The sequence below is a fragment of the Pecten maximus genome, chromosome 15 (assembly GCF_902652985.1).
Source record: "Pecten maximus chromosome 15, xPecMax1.1, whole genome shotgun sequence".
NCBI lineage: Eukaryota > Metazoa > Mollusca > Bivalvia > Pectinida > Pectinidae > Pecten > Pecten maximus.
Window position 1 is genome coordinate 13,212,714 of NC_047029.1, and position 22,664 is coordinate 13,235,377.

The 22,664-nt window shown below is 33.8% G+C and overlaps 1 protein-coding gene across 12 annotated transcripts in view; it reads left to right on the plus strand.

Moving 5' to 3' along the window:
- The window catches only part of LOC117343975, a 49,598-nt gene that overhangs the window by 21,452 nt on the left and 5,482 nt on the right, over nt 1-22,664 (plus strand). For 7 of the 12 annotated variants that reach the window (XM_033906552.1, XM_033906553.1, XM_033906558.1 and 4 more), the window contains 8 exons: nt 3,261-3,348; nt 13,110-13,136; nt 16,561-16,835; nt 18,196-18,323; nt 18,656-18,837; nt 19,090-19,200; nt 19,543-21,097; nt 22,163-22,186. In XM_033906552.1, coding sequence (XP_033762443.1) covers nt 3,261-3,348; nt 13,110-13,136; nt 16,561-16,835; nt 18,196-18,323; nt 18,656-18,837; nt 19,090-19,200; nt 19,543-21,097; nt 22,163-22,186 — 2,390 coding nt within the window. Of the gene's footprint in view, nt 1-3,260; nt 3,349-7,629; nt 7,684-11,969; nt 12,358-13,109; nt 13,137-16,560; nt 16,836-18,195; nt 18,324-18,655; nt 18,838-19,089; nt 19,201-19,542; nt 21,098-22,162; nt 22,187-22,664 lie in introns of those variants that run through there. The other 5 variants (XM_033906557.1, XM_033906562.1, XM_033906556.1 and 2 more) reach the window with 4 other exon arrangements.

Here is a 22,664-nt window from a genome sequence, read left to right on the forward strand (position 1 = left end):
TCGCTATGTATGTATTCGAGGTGTCGCAGAATGCATTCACCCGGACTTGATACAGTTCAATTGGATTTATTGAATTTCATTAAATTAAAATTTTCAACGACGTGTCTAAAACTGACGTGACATCCGACCTTTAAAGAATTGTTATTGCGAATACACATTTTCCCACAGATAGCAGCCAAATGCAACGGTTCTCGTCCTCAGTTAACAATAGGAACCTATTGTTCTTTACAAAAATACCTTCTTTTCAAAATGTATTCTTCAAATGCTATTGCTGAAAAAGAAGACAATCATTTAAAATTCAGTGACATGTTGAAAACTTACCAAGGGGGTGACCTTAAGAATCAATGTTTGAAATATATATCTTTCCAAAGGATAAGAGCCAAATATTTCGACATCCGTTCATATTTGATAATAGATATTATATAAAAAATGCCCGACTTAATTTAAACTGGCTCCCGAAATCTGATTGTTGAAAAATAAGACGGACGATGTACATATTTCATTAAGCTAATATATCGTCTTAAAGTAACACGAGCCTATTCTAGTCTGCAAGATTTTACCTGTTGCGTAATTATACAGTACAATAGCACGATACCTTGAGCACGTGATGTATGAGCTACCCCTAGGAGTGAATAAAAAGTCTATTTCAATCAATTTAAATGTTACATGATAGTGCAATGTATTTATGGGCATCGTTAAAGACTAATAGATTATATACTGGTAGTTATTTTCTACCCTTTTATGTATAGATACAAAATTAGCAATGTAAAACACAATTGATAGACGTCAGCATGTACGTAAGTCAAAAAGAAGTCAATCTAATAGTGTAAGATTACAGACAAGCATTCGATCATTATCACCAAAAAATGGTTCGTATTTTCATTAAACAAGTGAAATGAGATGATATCCATGTATTGAATACACTTTTTTAACAAAGGGAGCAATATTGATTTTTTCTTCTTTTTTTCTTTTTTTTTTAATATCGCAGGGAATTCGGGTAAAGTCCACGGTCCATGTCCTAGTAATTCAATCGAAAGTTGTTTGATATGGATTGAAAGTAAGACGGTGATTGAAACGGGAAATGTATACAATATCGACTTGATATGTTAAAACTTATCACGAATGGAAACGATATTATTGTGTGAAATATATTCGAAAATCATTTATATTATAATGTTATAACACGTGTAGGAAATTGTGGCACATGTCAACTTCATATAGTGTTGTGTGGGTTGCATAAGTGGGTGCTACGATCTGGAACAGCTTATAAACTTTAAATTCAATTAAAGTTATTGACCTGTCGGTAGTATTCCTCTGGTCATAGAAGGCTATATATATGCCAATGTAATAATTTAGAGATCATGGGCTGTTTATTCACAATTGATAGACTTGCATACACACGTTATCCATTTGTTTTTTTATTTGATCAACTGAAAAAGAGAAAAATAATCAAGTGGTTGTCTAATATTGAGAATGCTTAAAGGTAATGTCGATATTGAACTTTCACCAAGACGAAACGTAAAGGGAAATAAATCTTGATTGGTGCGCGATATTCAGTCTACGCATATCTTGGTTGTCTCCCTTCGTAGGCTCCTAACTTGATCTAACAAAATGTTATTGAACGAAAATGTCATTGGATCGTGGATTATCGCCTGTCCCATAGATTTTTTGCCAAAATAAATTTTAATTCAAGACAATAAATGTTTTATTCATCTCATAGATCGAATATCTTTTTTTTACATTTAAACTATAGCTTTCATTCAAATGTCATAATAAATTCGATTGGAACGCTTATGGCAAATATGTTATGCTTGAACTCATATTTTATTTGAATCGGTATCTAGTGGTTTCTGCATTCTTATTTCATTTCTGTCTTAAAACTGAGACAAAATCATTAAGATTGAATCAATGTTATTTTACGAGCAAATCCAGTCACACACAATGTCCGTAATTTTATTATCTACACTTGAGATTAATTCTCTAGATTGGCACTGCAGAGTTAACATCACTGTATTGGATGGGCGGGCGTGCTTTTGAAAAAAAAAATAATCTAAAAATCGCCTGACAATGATACTTAATGTAAAAAAATTGTTTTTTAAATAATTCAAAACTGTATTGCTATTGTTATGTAATTTTGTGTATTCAACTAGAGCAATTAAGGTGTTTTTGTTACATACTGGCTATGTGTGTGTGTGTGTGTTTTGTTTTGTTGTTGTTGTTGTTGTTTTTTGTGGGTTTTCTTTTCATACATTCAGCACTCCTGTTTCTAGAAAAAACAATTCACCAAAGGGTTACATGTATACCAAAACTAAATAATAAGCAAACATTTTTTTAATGCAAGAACACATTATTTTGGATGTTGTTAAACTTTTCCTACATCACAAATGGTTAACATTTTCCAGGGTGTGTTTTAAGCATCAGGCTCATGATTTTAATGAAAGTTTTTCCCTATTTGATTTCTATTGTAATTTCTGACAACCAGCGTCATTACTTGCGCCCACGTATTGAACGCATCTCAATTAGACAAATGGTTCGTTTTAACACGTTTATATTAGGCCTATTCACAACAAAATGAATTGATTTGAATTCAGATCTCAACTTCAGTTTTATGAATGAACAAAAAACGTTTAATTTCCCTCAGCAAACAATATTATTAATGGCTTTTTATAGAAATACAGTATTGTACCGTTTTAATCTAAAATGAATCAATTTTTGTATCAAGCGAGTACTCCAAATTATTGAATATATGAGATTTTTTTTATTATTCCACTCATTATTAATTGTTGTACTGGTTGGTCCTGGCGAGGTCGCATTGTTCTAATAAAATACATACTATTTACGATGGTAGCTACTGTTTGAACAAGTAAATAGCTCGACAATTAATGGTGGATTTCATCCTCCCTCTTTTGTTCGAACCACGCTACTTGACGTTGTTTTATTGAAAGTCGCACGTCAAATCGTCACTACAGCATAACGGTAAATACAGGAGCTATCAGTTTTAAATTCGATTGTTTGGTTATGATTACTAAAGGGAGATAACTCGTGTCGTATCAACTGTGAGTTGAACGCTAAGCGCTGTGGTTGTAAACAATAACAGCATATCACTTTAGGGATTACGTCGACAGGATTTAAATACCTGAGAAAGTCAATAAAGTTAAATGTCGTGATACATCTATTATTCGGATAGTAGCTAGAGGTATGTCAGTCAATAAACCATGTTCCTAATCGTTAGTTTAAATATTTTCATGTGCTTTTTGTAGGTGTATTACAAGACATTATGAAAAACTGTACCTATCAGGCATGCGACAGAGACGAAATCATTATCAAACAGGGAGAGAAAGGTGACAGGTGAGTTAGTGAAAGCTTGCTAGTAGCATTAACAAGGATATTTCTTATGTAGATTTTTTCTGGTGTATGCAACACCTTACACAGGGACTTGAGAATTTGTTACAGTCTACATGTATTTGGAAATTCCCAAGTGTGTATAACACATTTTCAGACGTTTTGAGGGGCTAGATTAAAGTTTCCGTAAAAATGACACTCCGGTGTTCATACGAAATTTAATCTAGCCCCCAAAGCGTCTCAAATGTGCTATGCACACTAGGGAAGTTTCAAATACATGTAGACTGTAACAAATTCTCAAGTCCCTGTGATACTTTATATATTCCAACACATAGACAACATATTTAGACTTTTATAATATATGTATATATACATATATCCAGAAACCTTTGTTTGTATACTCGTAACAGTAATATGTGTTAATTTAGAAATAAGTCGTGAGGTGTGTTTATGTTCTATGTAATCATGCGGAGTGAAATTTGTCTTAACTGAATTCGATGTATCAATATAAAATTTGTTTACAAAGAAATATACACCAAGAAGGAACGAAATCACATACCTAACATTTTTCGTAATGTGACTGTTTTACAAGGGGTTCAGTTTGGACAAGTTGCAATGTACTTTCTTTGAAATTTATATTTACGCAGGATATCAGTATAAACAGCACTTTCTTTCGAGTTACTTTGCATATACAGTGAAACCTGACTTCACCGACCCTTGACTTAAACGGCATCTTGTAACATCCGACCATATCTACCAGAACGGTGACGTGTACACGTACTTTACCGACACACTGTGTATCCGACACACTGACTCATACACTGACTTTACCGACACACTGACTCATACATTGATTTTACCGACACCTGTCGTATCCGACACATTGACTCATACACTGACTTTACCGACACACTATCGTATCCGACACGTTAAGTCACGCATTGACATTACCGACACCTGTCGTATCCGACACGTTGACTCATACAGTTACTTTACCGACACCTGTCGTATCCGACACGTTGAGTCACGCATTGCCATTACCGACACCTGTCGTATCCGACGCATTGACTCATACACTGACTTTACCGACACACTATCGTATCCGACACGTTGAGTCACGCATTGACATTACCGACACCTGTCGTATCCGACACATTGAGTCATACACTGACTTTACCGACACATTGAGTCATACATTGACTTTACCGACACATTGAGTCATACATTGACTTTACCGACACATTGAGTCATACATTGACTTTACCGACACATTGAGTCATACATTGACTTTACCGACACGTTGAGTCATACACTGATTTTACCAACACATTGACTCATACGGTTACTTAACCGACACCTGTTGTATCCGACACAGTGACACACACGGGGTCGGTAAAGTCAGTTTTTTTATATAGACCGTAGATGAGAAAATGCAGTATTACCCCTTGCACCACATTTTATTGTATCTATCACATTTCTACGTTATCGTTTTCATTGTTATCTATGTATCCCGGAGCCTACCTCTACTGCTGTTTCGACTTTAAATATGTATACTTAATATATATTACATAATCATCGTTAGCTTACATCTCAGTTATTCTCAAATTATTACCGAATCCACCGAATCAAGAATATGCAGCATTATGTTCTATGAAGTTAATATACATGTAATTATGTGACGTAAAAAAAATGTGATACGGTCGGATAGAGAATTAATCTTACTGAACTTATTTTAAATGTATTATCAGCGGTGAAGTAAACGTGTGCAAGCGCATGGAGGAATAATGATTATCAATGACATTTAAAGTTAACACAACATTAAATCTTAGTGAATGAAGTGTATGTGTTATGAATTTGATAATCAAGTTTGAATATCAAGTGGGTGTGAGTCTGCATAGGCAGAAATTGATCTCGCATACATCAGGATATGTCCGAAACCATGAAGAAACATATACCTGTATATGACCTTGCCGTAATACACACGTCAGTGTTAAATTAAACATCATAAAGTTAAGAAAAACACACTTACAAAAGTTCACCTAATGTAGACAAACTATTCAGATATCAAAACAAATTTATACAGCTGATTGCCTTTCAGATCACAAAAGCTATACAAGCAGTTCCTGAAAGGAGGCTCGGATTATACGACTCAATGTAAAGTGAAATGAGATGACATTTGTTTAATTATCGGAATTGTGTGTTACAACAAAAGAATAATTACTGTTATACAATGGTAAGAAAAATAACGCGGGCGATATTAGTTAAAGAAGTTCACTAGGTGAGAGATATATGGGAATCTGGAATCTGGTTTATGTCTCGAAAAAAAATCGTTTGTAAGAGTGGATATTGTCTAAACGAGTAAACTTTTGTATTGAAGTTTACACATAGTTTTTTATACTGCTAGGTTCTTATTTTTAGTGAGTGCTTTTATTCTCTACGTTTGAGGTTAGAAGAGAATCGCGAGAAAAATGACACCACGAAAATTAATTGACAGAGAACAGAAATGACAACACTTCCCCGAATTTCTTCTTCTTCTTCTTCTTCTTCTTCTTCTTCTAGTGAAGCTGTTAAAATTCAAACGATCATCTAAGACAGCTCTTTCAGTATAGACGATTGGTATGTGACCTATTGCCACTACACGACATTAATTTGAAGACGTATTTAAATGTTCAGGTATTTGTAAGGATTCTCTTAACCAAACTTAATGTATTCTGTTTGAAAAGTCAACATTCCTTCATTAATCATTCTTTGCCTCATTTTCTTTAGATTTGTTGTCGATCGGGGTAGACAAATTCGTATATGCCGACCAGAAAAAGGAATTAATTCTGTATAAATCGAATTATATTAGCAAGATGGAATTCATTCAGATTTCTCCCTTTAAGACTTTTAACGGCTGACATGCTAAATAACGACTACATATCGTATTTATTGTCGACAACACTCCTGGTTAATTTCCTTTTGATTACATTCCTATACAAACACCTCAGGATTTAATGATTTATAAAGCATCGGCCTACATCAGCGTGCCCGCCATTAGCAGGTCTGTACGGATAAAGGTCACGCTCTTTACCCAGGAGACAACGCTTTGTATTCGGAAATCCAAACAACAAAATGAGTAAACACTTATAATTAAAATACTGTGTAGGAAAATAAATATAGTCGAGATTAAATTTGTTGTAACAAATTTGACCAGAGTCTTAAAATCAACTTCTAATTCTCCGAGGGAAAAATGTTATATATTTTGACACCAATGGTTGTGTATTTCTCACTGCTATTAAATATATAGAGCAATTACAGTTAAACACCTATGTATTTTAACTATTGAGTGACTGCTGACACGAAAAATGTCATCGAAGACGTTGACCTGGATAATTAACCTGACAGTGTAAAATATATCCAAGTTTGGTGTTATTGTCGCCAGCATTGTCATCATACATACACACCTTGAGGGCGATAAATTAAAATTGTGAAAAGTTGTCGCTTATTCAAAACCCCAATAAAATCATTTTCCTGTCGTTTCATGTCATTATCGGTACCTACGACGTAAACCAAACCATTGCAAATGATACATTTATTTTAAATCGGAGACCAGACTCCAGAACAATAAAAGAAATAATTCGAATAATTAGATAAATTCTGTAATTGATCTTACGCAGTTTCTCTCTCGCCTAATTAATATTTTAACTCGCTGCATATATGAAGTGTTTAATGTTGGGTGCGCGCCTATATAGATTGATAACCTGAGTTGACCTATTTAGCATACATCTGAACTGAATAATCGAATGACGTAGGTTTATTGTATACAGCGAGTAAACTTATCAGGAACGTCAATATCATATCTTAATAAAATAATTGTACCAACATCATTCACAATTGTAAAATGCATTCATCTTGGAAAACGCATATACGTCAGAATATCTTCGCGTACTTTATTCTAGTTTGCTTCAATTGAAAACATAAGCTGACAATAATTTGAAAAAAAATGACAATGGTAAGCTTTTCTGAGAATACTTTTATCAATTCCGAAAACATTTAAACCCAATATCGTAAATGCGTTCTCGATGAATACAGCTCCAACTTACACTGTAGAAACATTAGTCAGTAAATTTATTCTCAGATTTTATTATAAGCCACGCGCTCCAGTGGCGATGTATTGAAAGTGGGGACACGATCGGTCTATAGGTAACATATATGAGTTATATTGTAAGAACTTGATTTGAAAAACGTTTATGGGTAGTCCTCTGTCGTGTGTAAGTGACATTCATTTTGTTCCGAACTACGGTGTACACAACACCTATAGGACATTTGTAGAAGGACTTGGTTTATAATAATGGCATAAAGGTAAGGGAAAATGTATTACTAGATATATCTAGAAGATATCTATATATATAAGATAGTTTCTAACTAATTCATGCTTTTAAACCGTAATCCATTGCAGAATGTCAATGTGATACGAATGCATTATCAAACAAATTTCAATTATACTGTCCGACATAGAATCTATGCTATTATCCGAAAGGACTGAAATGTATTTTACTATGAACTGCATTGACAGCTGTCAGCAAGTCATCACGTAATTCGTATAGGTCCTTTACATTAAACGAGCTTCAAATCTAATGTAACGTCAATCAATAAACAAATGCCCAGTTATTCCTGTTTATGTAACATTTATTAATATAGGGCAAATATTTATATAAAAAAGTATATATGAATGGAGTATAACGGTTAGTTCACCAGGATTTGTGTATCAGACAACCTTTTCATAACCTAATTGAAAAACCTAGGTATATGTATCATAATAACTGCACGTTTAAGCCAAAGAAGATTTCAAGATATAGGTATATAAACTCTGTGTGCATACAGATTAAGATTGTACTGCATACATATACAGAAGTTGGCCGCAGCTGTTGACCTGGTCAAATCAGGATTAAAAAAGAGAATTAGGACACCTTAGTTGACTAACATTGACTGAAATTTAAACAACTCAAATAGAAATACTAAAAGATAGAGAAGGGGAAATAATAAGAAGGGAAGATTTGGTATCAAGATGAGATCCACCTCTTACATAAAGGGCAGGTAAATTCCACGACTCCGATTTTCATGCTTTTTATTATATATTGTTTATTACATACTTTGCACGTAATGTTAACTGCAACGAAAAATTGATCATAAATTGAAATATCAACAATAATATAAACAAGTAAGCATTCGTTATATCAAACAAAACAGTGACTTTTGATTTTAGAATAAATAATTTTTGTCTAATAAAGGCGTCCGAATGTTACGCATATCTAAAACCATCTCTTAGATTTGGGAAAGAGCTTCATATAAGTCGGGGAAATTGTGCCTAATCCCATTGCATTGTAATCAAATATGTTTAAATCAAAATTAAAAAAAACTCTGAGGCATTTTTTACTAATTTAAGATAATATTCTTCGATCTCAGCATAGCTTGTCGTGATAAAATGCAAGTAACGTCGACGGAACTGGTTGTATTTTTCGTTGCCTTATTTGAAAGTATTATGGATTGACTTCATTTGTAGCTTTGTTCGTGTTGACTGCCTTTGTGAAGAAACGTACCTAGTAACTCAAATTCTATTTTGTTGCCGACATTCCTAAAGTAATCAAAGTTGAATTAAGCATGAAGATAGTCATTGAAAGGGACTTTTGCCATGTTTCAAACAATACTTAAGACAGATATGTATGTATGTTGATTTCTGCTTTGTTACCTAGTTGCGATGTCGAGGAAGATTGGTATGTATCTATAACTATGTATGTGTGAAGCGAAAATAATGCTTTGAATTTTTTTACGCTTTATTAGATTGATGTCGCTCTGAACATGAACATGCTCTAACACTTTGAATAGATGGGTATGGGACATTAAAAGCTAATACGAATTTTCTTTCAGTTGGGCGAATAGATGAAAGTTGGCTTCTTTATCAAATTCAATAATATAACGAAGGTTTTCTAGACTGCTAACCTGTTTTAAGCTTCCAATCAAATGCTCTACTGAATCTGACTCGAAATAGCTACAGTCATCCTTAATAGTTTTTCATGTTTTTATATTCAATAACGGTCGAAATGTTTTCTTTTGTAGATATGTACTCAAATTTGGAGTTATTTGAAAGTTTTTTTTGAAGTAATGAAACAATATTTGCTCTTTTTTATTTCAATTATATTCATACTCGTTCGCTATATTTGATGAATTTTCTCCGCTACGTTAAATCAAATCATATTTGCTATTTCTACTATCATTAATTTCAATGTTTTACAAATTAATCTTATTCCTATAGTTTTTCGTTTTTATGGGGTTTTTTGGGGTTTTTTGTTGTTTTTTTTTGTCAAGAAATGCCTTACATGACACCCACAGTATATAAATATTACTAATCAACACCAACCAATGAAGAAGAAAAATGGTCGCTAATTAGAGCCGGGAATATGAAAGGATTTCTTTTTGATGCAATTAACAACTTAATCACTTTAAATTTAAAATGGAAATAAAATAAGGTCAAATTGTTGGTGAGTGGTTATTGCGTGAAGTATTTAACATTTGGTATTGTACAAAAATATATAACATTTAATATTGTACAAACATATAACATTTGATATTATACAAACATATATAACATTTTATTGTACAGAAATATATAACATTTAATATTGTACAAACATATAACATTTGGTATTGTACAGAAATACATAACATTTGATATTATACAAACATATATAACATTTGGTATTGTACAAAAATATATAACATTTTATATTGTACCAAAATAAATGACATTTAATATTGTAAAGTATTTAACATTTGGTATTGTACAAGAATATCTAAAATGACATTTGCCATTGTACAAAAATATATAACATTCTTTTCCTTTTTTTTACGTCATATGAACTCTTATCCCATATGAAGCACCTGTAATGCTTGAATATTTTATCATCTATACTCATGTTTATGATTGTGTGGAATTGTAAAATTTTGTTTCATATTTGTGTGCGTTTGATGTAATCGTTTAAATATGCATACTTACATAATGAGATATATGTCTTAGTATTATACTAAAATGTATTTTCGTACAAATATATTTGATAGGCGGACAGATGTGATTATTTCATTGCATTTTATATACTCAATTTATACGCGTCTTATGAATAACTCTAAGGAACTCTTACACGTCACCAACGAAAACAAATATATGTTTACATTTTCCATGCTGTTTCTTGTTAAATTCATTGCCTTGAAGCCATACCCACACAAACAACACAATTCTAAATATATAAGTTGGACGTTTATGTATCTTGCGTATGAAGTAAGCTGTAAGTTATATGAAAAACACAGAAGTTATACTTCATTATTACATATTACTAATGTCCTACTTTCGGAATAAATATGATACCGAAAAGACTGGAAATACTGTATTATGTATTCAAAGTTTCGTATTGGACTTTAAATGTAGGGAAACTCACGTTTCATGGCAGACAAAGTATATAAATCTAACCTAGTTTGTAATAGTCTACATGAACAGATATTCCCAATACAAGTACAAACGACGAAACTCATTATGCACTTGTGTATGTTCTTTCAAAAAGAAAACATACGATCTCTCCTATTCAAAGACATAACCCTGGGGTGACACGTCGTGTTTTTGTTTGCCAGTCGACAGCGTTACGACATTATTAAGTAGGAATCTTATACTCACATATTCGGTTCACGTATATCCTTTTTTGAACACAGTCTGGCAATTATGAAATTTAGATTTATGATGTACTTACTTAAAAATTGCTTTCAGGGTTAATATATTTCATACTTGACATTTAAATTTCGTTTCAGAGCGTGATTCTTTTCTATTTCACACATCAATATTCCAAAGTGATTTATCGAGATCATCCGGTAATCTAAGTGGCCTACCAGTCTCACCATGACTTTGTCATAGAGTATCAAAGCATGGAAAAGTAAACAAATTCAAACTTTAGATTTTCTTTATATAATATCATGACCTACACCAAACTGCAATTATCTCCATAACTTTAAAGAATATCAACATGCTTATCTGTGTATGAATGGTTGTAATGTACCTTAATCCTTTGATGTAGGCCTGTATTTACCTGGTCGTGCAACACATAAAGGTGGATTTTATCTTGTGATAAATAAAAGTACTCTCAATCACAAGCATTTCCATTTTTTCTGAGTAATCTACGAGAAATGTTCATGTAGATCATCAAAGACGTTTCTTAAAGCCTGTTATATAATATACGGTGCACTTTTAAAGAATCTTATGCTCTGGAAAACATGAAAGTAAATTAAAAACAAAGGTTATAGAGATTATCAATTCAATAATCCAGATACTACGGATCTAAGTCTGCCAACAATTACACATAAACTAACGCAAAATATTGAGTGGTAATGAAGTAAAATTTACTTCACACATTCCTTATTTTCTGCCATTTACAAAACAGTCATTTCATTAAATCAGTTATGAGGAATAAAATTTTGACCACGTGGTAGTGATGTTACTAACAATATTATTAGCTCTACAATCTGTTGGCTCTGTATAATAATATGTCAAAACAAATAATTATTTTATTTTTAAAAAATGCTTGAGGTTTCTTATAATTAAAGGAACCAAAGCAAGGTGAACACTAGCTGTCGGTATTAACATGGTCGAGCCTCGTATGAAAAACAGTTTCCCCTTTAAAGACCTTAAACCTATGAAAAGACACACCAGTGTCATTATAGAGATATCCTATTACTTCTTTACCCGTGCATACATCAACGACTGTTATTGACACAGTTGATTGCTCTTAGCAGAAAACAACCGTTACTTTTTCAATCATTTGTACAGTTGAGATTTGTCCGGTATGGGTAGAGTTAGTATCACTGATTCCGTTGAAGGGTCTCATGTGGCAGGTTAATTATAGCGAGTGGTGTATACCCAAGTGTAGGTAAGTGTGTAAGGCGTCTTGTTGCCGTCATGGGCGATAGGTTATTCACCAGATGAGCTACTGGAATCGGGTATGTACCTAGCTGATAGATTTTTTTTTATTATTACAAGTAAAACGTCTACGTTAGTTTTCAATAACATCGCTTGTTCTGATTTCTATTTTGTGAATGGGATAGGGACTTAAAAAAAAGATAAATATGCTAATCAGTTCACGATATGTTTTTTCACAAGCGGCGACACGAATTTTATTTGATATCTAGGACAGGCCTATGTGATTTTTTAAAGTTTGTGCTATCGAAAAAACGTAGAAAAATCTTTTGACAATTAGCCGTTATTAAATGTTATTACAATATCAGTGAGTTTTTTTTATATGTATGCGTTTTTAAGTGAATTAGTGATTTTGAAAGTGTTTTTTGAAGGGGTATCAAAAACATCACGAACGCTGCTCTTGGGTAGCCTATTGATAAATAGAATCAAACGATAGGGATATCGGAATGCACTACACGGAACGATAGGGTTAGGTATTTGGCTGTTGAACCGGAGTTAAACCTCGTGCAGCAAATATTTACCTGTAGATTAAGTATATGTTTAGCACTCCATGTGGTAGGGCTGTATAAGAGTAAGAACGTATTCTGAAGACATTAAACTACATGCATCATTCCTGCTGTATGTCATTCTCAGTATAGAGAGAGAGAGTGAATTTCACCTGATCTGCCAAAACGTATGCAACACACAACAACTGTGAAGGCTTGGATTATGTATTTATATATGTATAATGTTAAACAATACACGTGAACTATCAATGTCTGAATTCGTCGTATAGGGAGTCAACAGCCGATGTGGAACCAAGGTATGTATGGGATGAGTTGAATGGTTTCAATGGTTTTCAAGCATTGCACTTTTGTTTGTATTTAATTCAATGGTATGTCAATGTTACATTTTTGTGTTGTTCTGAAACTAATGGTGTGTCACTTTTTTTATTTGTTTTGAAGCTTTTGGGCCGGTTTAGTTATTCAACTGAATTTGAGAGCAGGTTTAAGGCTAAATTTGTTTGTGCCTGTATTTTTGTTCCTCTCACACACCAATACGCTATGGATGTCTTCACGTGTTGCCATGAACACCAGCATAAGCTTGTTCGTTTTCGCGTTTTAACTGTATGTCATTATTATGTTTTGTTTTGTTCTGAATTGCATGGTGTATATATGATCAACATTTTTCACTTTGCCTATGACGCGTTGTATATGAAACACTAAATTGATTTGCGTAAATATGATACAGCAGTAGGATACTAGTATGACTTTCAGTTTTTATATTTTAATATGCTCTAATGAAATAAAGACATTTCATTTGGGCATATCCCCGCGACCCGCAATTGATATGATTATGACTATGTGGTCATACGAATGGAAAATGCTCTGTGAGTGACCAATCACTTCCTTATTTTATATAGAATTTTATTACAATATTATACATAAATGCTATGTTTACCATAACACATCTAATCTTTGGCAATATTGGAACAAAAACCGTACCTACAAACCAAATAATGTTGGTAGACGTTTATATAGGCGATATGATAGTTCACGTTTGATCTCGTGAACTTAATCAATGATATACACAAATAGTTGGTATGGGTTTTGTGGGAGGTCGGGTAACACACAGAGCAACACTTAATACCATGACGGTGTTATCGTAGTATTGATAAAGTCTTGGCTGTAGTACGGTGACAGGAAAGGTCACTTCCGATCATACTAACGTCCACGTGATCCCTATGCTAATACGGAGTAGTAGGTGGTAATCAATAGCTGGATACTTCACATCTTATCGTCTTCACACAATCCTAAATCCAACATGACCCTCCACGAACCTTGAGATGGAAACGGCGATATGCTTCCTCTTGTCTGCACCTCATATGGAGATTGCGTAACGCTTATCATAAAACCTGCGCGAAATGTATATATAGGGGTTATATTGGTGTTATTTGTAATTTCACATAACCCAAGAAAACTTGACGAAAGTAATACTTTATTCTTTACATGGTATTTCGGAAAGGGAAATGATGATAGTACAGCGTTTACGGTAAAGTTTTATATAAAGTAAAACGTTAATGTCAAAACTGAATTTATAGTTACCTATTTTTCGTGTTAACACGCTCATTAGTGATACACGGATTTTCCGTCGATAACTATAACGTTTTGTTGAATATTTTATGCTACGATAGCCAGTTTTGAAATTTAATTTCCAAAAAAAACTAAAACCATCCATATACAACTTTTAAAGTACAAATGTATCAACATTTCCATCCAGGGAGGCGCTAAACCAGACAACCTGGCACTAGGGCGAATCTTTGAACGTCCAGTGCCACTTTGTTGATAATCAGTTATGTTTTTAATGGCACATATTTAGTGCCACACTAAAAATCAAAGATTGCTTTAAATGACGATAGATTTATGATATGGTAATTGGCAATATAGTGTTTTGAAAACTATAATGTATGTTATGAAAGTCTAAGGTTATGTCAACGTGAAAAAAACATAATTGTAAATCTTTACAACATGATTCTTACAACAAGTACAACATATGTCTTAGACATTATTACATACATTGTATAAATGTGTTTTAAAATGTTGCTGTAGCTTTCAGCGCTCTTATCAACCTATTGTTTATCACTGCTTGAAAAGTTAATTATTTTTTCATAAGAGGACAAAATTCCCTGTCGGAAAAGTAAACCATAAGTATGAAATGATCAGGATTAAAAAAAACACGCAAACAACGTCAGAGACCTTCGATTCTGAACTAGGATACACCATGTGATCATTATCTGTCCGACTTAATCTAAGTAACGAGCTTGTTTCATGCAGTCGTTACACCGAAACTTTTAACTTAGACCACGATGTGTTGTTATTGAAGGACTAACCCATTTATATCGAGTTTTGTTGTGGGAAATGAGTTAATTGTGTTTTGAAATGATTGTTATTTAACGAGGTCATTCTTACCTTTACCAAGACGTTTATGTTATTCATCTTGATAGTGTGTATATTTGTTAAGGTAAAGCAGTTTAGTTTAAATGGCCTCATTGGAGATCTCAATTGATTACAATACTGATTTTAGTTTATATTACATAAATTAGAATATTTACATTTGTGAACTGTAATAGATATATATTCCATTGTCTAAATTGATCATTTGATTACCATACCCATTATATCTCATGAATTATAGACGAAGCAATTTTGATTTTAACATATCATTATCTTTTTGACCAAAATTTGTCGCCCTTCTCTTGCGAGCATCGAGATTATTTTTTATATATTTTGTATTTTGTTACCAGTTTAAGCTGATATGTTAGTTAGGAATTATATGCAGAACGTTCGCCCTGTATTTTTTTTTTTCCTTTTGTATAAAACTTTTATTTTTTTGTTTTTCTCGTCTGCTTTTAATTTCTGCTGTCCACAACCTTCGTATATGCTCATGTATTTCAAACTTAAGCCCATATTTTCAGACAAGGGCGAAACGGAACACTGCGGCAAACGTTTTTTTTTTTTTTTTTTTTTTCGTATACGGTAGTTCTTTGTGAAGTTTTAATGTTACGCTGTCAATATACGGCATATACACATTTATATATGTCTTTGTTTCTTCCAGTTTTATATGTATGGATATTTAGGAATATCTTACGGTTTATATACGTGCTGGTCTTTAATTCTATGTCAAGAAAGATTTGATCGCAAATTTATTTCCCAAATACCAAATGGAAATGATAATAAAAATTATCAGTCTTTGGAACACAAACTACTCGAATAGTGGTTCATTTAGTTACCTGAGTTTCAAGAAAGTATGCATTAATGTTCTAAAATATTTTTATTTGATAAAATTGTTTCTGTGTAAATAGATCGGTATTAAGACGGCCTACTGAATAGTTTATATACTTATAACATAGTGTTGGGTATTGTTTTTTTTTTTTTTTTTGAAATGTTATTTTTAATTTTTCGGTATATTTTGTATTATAACAGTGTACAAAAATAAATGATTTTGACCGTGAATTGTCGCAACAGTTGTTATCTACATTCTTTGTATCCAATATGTGGTATTGAGAGAGCAATTATCAATGTTCTCCATTTCCAAGTTTATGTGCATATTACCTATATACCTACACTACCCAGACAAATGCTGGTGAGTTCAATAGAATATAGCTGTATATACAACGGCAATTCCACTATCAATGATAATGGAGATTTTTCGTAGGTGTGTTACATTATTTATTGATAACATTACAGTTTCTATGTGATCCTGAGCGGAAGTGCTTCCGTCTACATTGACCCGAGGATGACGGGGGAAGACGAAGGAGTGATGGTTAGGGAGAAGACTCCACCTCCGAAGGTTGTTGAAAAACCCAAATCAGAGAACGGAGAAGAGGAAGGTGAACAGGAGGAAGAAAACAACGACGAGGATGAGGAGGAAAAGGAAAGAAAATTGCAGGAACAACAGGAGCAAGAAAAGAAGCTTACGAAACTTGACAGAAACAAGTTTGGAAAGTTCATCATGACGTATGGTAAGTTGGCTAATTGGGTATGTCACAGAAACTCATCAGATGTATGGTAAGTTGGCTAATTGGGTATGTCACAGAAACTCATCAGATGTATGGTAAGTTGGCTAATTGGGTATGTCACAGAAACTATCAGATGTATGGTAAGATGGCTAATTTGTTCGGTCTGTCGCATAAGCTCACCATGGCGTGTGGTAAACTGGTTAATTTGTTGAGTTTGTCGCTGATACATTTTTTTAGTTTTCTTTTTTTTTTAAATTTTAGTGAGTGCGAAACAGCTTATTCTTTTTTACTACGAATCCATTTCCAAAAACAAACGCCACTCGGTACAGGTTGAGAATGGCAGGGATCCTGAGTAGTGCGAACCCAGCTGATTAAGTCAGGATTCTTAAAAACCTCTGAAATAGGGGACATTAAACAGAAGATCTGCATTAAAAAAAACCCCACCAAAGTTGGTCAATGAAAGCCAATTCCTAACCCAAACCTTTAAGGCAAATCTAAGCATAAGTTAATCATCGTATGAATAAGACGTACATGTACCTTTCAAGACATACTAAAATCTAAAGAGCTTCCGAACTACCTTTTTTTTTTTACATCTTATTCCCTTGAATGCTTGTAAGGACAATTATTGGGTTTTTTTATTTCGTACATACCTTGTTCATACTGACCATGATGTAACTGAATTTTTTATAACTAAGCTAATTTCGTGAGAATATTGTTTGTTCTGGCAACATGACCTAGATATCTGTATATGTGGTACCCCGGATATATACATATCACTGTAAACGTACATATTTTAGTGGAAATCGTATTTTAGTGCTTATTGCTATTTAAGCATTGTGCTTGATTATATTTGCGCAAATAACATTTTCTTTGTGCTTTTTCTAAAAAGAATGTGAGAATGCGCTTATATTTTATTGTGTTAATTTGTTATAGTTTGGAAATGCGCGAAAATATGAGTTACCAAAATTCATATGTATACGGTATATTTCGAATGAACTAAAGCCGCTACCATAGAACGGAAATCACATTAAATATTAATTTGTCCATTAAGCGTTTATAACTATAATTATGAGTGTGTATAATAAAATGTTGAGTCATGGATATTGACATCGTTTAGATCTATATTATTGATTTTATGAATACCTCAGAGATGCCGTTTCGTAATGTTGACATGTAAACTGAATATCCAGCGTTATGACCCTGTCATGATTCCACATACTGGAAGTCCGTGATGCTGTGAATGTCATTGAAACAAGGCAACACAAACACAGTCGCAACCGCTATGCTATGTCTTACTAAATTGGTGCTCATAATAAATATAAGTGTTTGATGATTATTTAATAATTCATTATTGTTACTTCAGAACCTGGGAAGGCATTTGGTGAAGTCGCTCTCGTTAAACGCGATGCCCTGCGAAATGCTTCCATTATTGCTGACGAGCCCTGTGACCTTATGGTGATCGGTCAGGATCTCTACGAACGGTCTCTGAAAGTGAGTTCGTGTTTTGTGTTATATGATATTCATGAGGCATTACATGAAAATATAAAACACACTTCTCTATACAGGTAAACATAAACACCTTTCTCTATACATGTAACATCAAACATCCTTCTCTATACATGTAAATATAAAACATCTTTCGCCATAATGGTAAACGTTAATCACCTTTCTCTATACATGTAACATCAAACACCTTTCTCTATACTGGTAAGAACGTAAAACATCTTTCTCTATTCTCTATATTTTTAGTTTCATCGAAGAATTAATATATGATTATCACAGCATACTCTACTTCGTTTCATTAGAACGAATCTTCTTTTTAGGCTGACCAAGAAAAAGAGTTTGCCCAAATTACGGCTTTCATCGATTCCCATCCATTCTTTTCGAGCATGTCCAGCAAATTCAAAAAGTTACTGGAAATGAGTTTGCGGAAGGAAACGTACACATTCGATACTGTCATTATAAAGCAGGGCGAACCGGTGATAGGACTCCATTTCCTAATCAAGTAAGTCATAATGACGTTATAGATAGCCCATCAAATATGTTTTTATAAATGCAAATGTTTTATAATATTGATTTGAAAAATCATTTCTCTTTCTATTAGTTTGGTGATATTAAACGTCTTCTCAGAACGAAAGTTGTTTAATGCGTAACATGTTCGCAATATGGTGATTTTATATAACTGCGAGAGACTGATTACGAATAAACAATATCGAGTGTACTTAATTAAAGAATATATGGCGTCTCTTACCTTTAGGGGACAAGCAAAAATCATTGCAGAACCACATAGACATCCGAAGCAGTATCCTCATCTATGGCCTTTCGAGGCTGGTATCGACATCATCTCTGTGGAATTCGCCCACCTGAGGTAAATATTATAAGAGTTACACTATTTCGTCAATTTCGTTTGTTTGCAACAAGTCGCAGTATATGTTACGATGTATAATTATAATAACTATTTTTCAATAGTCTACATAGTTGATAACCTACTAATATTTTCTCTTCTAAGTGAATATCAATATTGAAATTTCAATATCTTATATATATTTAATATATTATCTTTATTTCCTTTTAACTACAGTCTCTGTATTTACTATTTTTCTATCAACATTGTTTTAATATTTCGTTCTGCAAAATATATTTTTGCAGTATCAATGATACAACAATTTTCATTTTGAGTGGTTAAGCATTTGATTATTCATATGTACAGGGAAGCAAGGCGAGCTGCTATCCTCCGCAAGTATGACGATCCATCAGTTTGGGAGACCAAGACGGAGGATACGATTATCAGACGAGAACAGGGGTATGCAGCGGTGGAGAAGTGGATGAAGGAAAAACACATAGAACTGTGTAGTGTACAGTCGGGAGAGGTACTAGGTGACATAGAAACACTCATGAACTTCACCACCTATATGCAAACGGTGAAGTGCACTGCCAACACGGAAGTGTACATTCTTGATGCAAAGAACTTTGAAAGACTTGTAGGCAAACGAAACTTAACAACGATAGATGTTATGCGTGCGAAAGTGGTAGAAAAACTCCAGACACGTGTGGATTCAAAGCATGGACATTTAGTGCCTCTTTTGAAATTCTTACATTTCAAAATGAACGAGCAGAGTTTGCCACCACCGCGAGAACTACCGAAACTGAAAACTACAAAAGTGCTACCCGATAAAGAAGTACAAAAACTGTTCTTACTACAGGCATTCAAATCTGGGAAAGCCCCACTTGTTGAGCCTATAGTTCCAGGAACTTTATACTACAAGGATCTAATGAAAGAAAAAGCAAAGTCTAGAGAACTGCAACGCAAGGCGGAAGGTAAGACGGCTGCTTCGGTTACGTCTACACTACGGGCGAACAAACGCAACAAACCAAAACGGCAACCGCGAAGTTTGATGGCAATTCGGGAATCGCTACGACAAATGATGGAAGCCGATGTCATCCAAGTGGACAATAAGTCGGCCCGGAAAAAACTTGGGTCAAAGTATGGGTCAACTGTTTCTTTAGCTCCTTCTAACCATTCGCAGCAAATGTTTCCTCCAATAGTACCCATGACGGATTCTAAACCGAAAATTGACAATTCTAAGAGCTTTATGACAATGCTGAGTTCTAAATCCCAGGAAAAAGAAAATCCTGTCAGAGAAGTGGATATTACTCCACGTGACCATGGGTCAGTGCAAGGAAACGGTAGTTCACAAGAACAGAAGAAAGTGTCCCCAAGGAAACAAAAACCAGTGCTTATAACGGAAACTACCAACCCTAAACGTGACGCAGATTTACCGATGATAACTGAGGAACGAACACAAGAGGAAATCGTCCTTCAGAAGAGAATTTCAGGAATCTATACTAAAGACGGAGATACTTTAGATGGTAGATTGGCTTTACCAGCCATAAAAGTATCATCGACTGACCGAAATCAGTCACGCGTGAAACAACAGAAACAACAACAAAGTGCGAATTCTGATGCAATAGTTTTCCCAAACAATGTGACAGGCGAGCGCGTTGTTCTACCTCCCATTGATGGAACAGAGGATTCAGGTCCTCCTGTTCAAAAGGGGAAATGGGGAAGCGCAATGAAATTTATAAACGAAGAAATACAGGAACGTATAGCTAATAAAGTGGAAAATGGTATTTATCAACAGGAAGTTGACAGTGATTTCCACAACAAAGCTATGGTCATGCTTGAAAGCAAGATCGAATCTTTCAACGTTCAACATGGTGGACCGTCAAAGGGTCTACCGAAACTAGCACGATACAATGTCGATGTAAGTATCCTTCATCATATTTTCATTAGCCTAGATATTAAGAACACAAGTTTTTGTACGTTCATAAAAAAATAAAGAGTATCGGAATAATAACAAAACCATAATTGAGACTCAAAATTGATTAAACGAGAGAAAATAAAAAAATAAAAACAGACTTGCATGGAGACTTCTGCAAAGGTACAAGTAGAATACGCCCATGTGCTCCGGAAAAGTAAGCGTCTTCTGTCTCGTCGGCGTAGATGAAGATCTAGGTCATATTCGCGTCATTTAGGGTGGTTACAACGGAACCACTTGTTCTATCAACAAACATCCAACTTGTCTTGCTTCATATAGCAGAGAAAATATTTCCAAATGAGAATATGTTATTGAGCCAAATGTTCTCAAATGTTCTGTAGAAAGTATCGGTTTTAAAATGAGGAAATACAGGACCGTAATTATAAACTAGTACTAAAAAAGATCAGATCCTACACTTATTCAGAACAGAGGAGCTTAATTGAAAGATATGTCGCTGACATTAACATTTTTCGTGAGACAATATGAAATACCATGCTGAATTGTTTCAAATCCGCCAAAATATATATCATGATGAAAGATGTTCTTTCTTTCCGCAAATTAAACTCAACACATTGTGTATTGTGTTGCAAGTACATGTGAATGGTACAGAAACCGTTGCTTTGTAGTGAATGATTAATTGCAAGTCTGTCAAATATCATGAAGTATTACTATGTTTCCTGTTTTGTGCATTGTGATTAAGTTTAGAGATCCTCGAACCAAAATGTTTTAATATAGGAATAATTGCGCTACCTGATAATAGTTTTCATATTTCATGTAGCTTACCAACCATTACTTCAATCTACTGACAATTCCATCTGCTTCGATTAATAAAGTATTCATTATTACTGATTAAAATACGCGAAATAACTCATAGCATTCATCAAATAACTTATTATACCTAATTGATATCAATTATTCAATTTTCTTGTTTTAATTTATTTCCATGAATACATAAAATGAAATAGATGTTTCTATATAAATGGCCATACTTGCAATATGATTTTTCTGTAGACGCGGCAGTATCGACGACGACAGGTATCAATCATTATTTCCCATGCTTTCCCTAGTAGTACTGTTATCCTATATCATTTTCAAATATTTAGTATTTCTTCTTCATGCATATTATACATGATTTTTTTCATCTGTGTCTTTCGCCCAATGTCCATTTGAATCTTATGTAGCTATTTTATGCATTTCATATGCAGTGTATATGCTAGTTTTAAGTTGCGTAGTATTCAAAATATATTCTTTCCGCGACAGTTATTATACATACACATTCCTAAGAGTTATCCCCCTTCTTTTCCTTCTGTCTTACAGGGTTTTCTGCAATCGGAAAACCACTCGAGCCTTTCCGTCAAATCTTCGGAAAATGCCTCGAGAGTACAATCAAACAGAGATATTACCATAAGGCCGGAGTGGTTTTCCGATCTGGTTTTATGTAGCATAGAATATTCAAGCCACATTACCTGCAGGCAATTTCCTGTTCAATATCGCAAATATATTTTATCGTCGA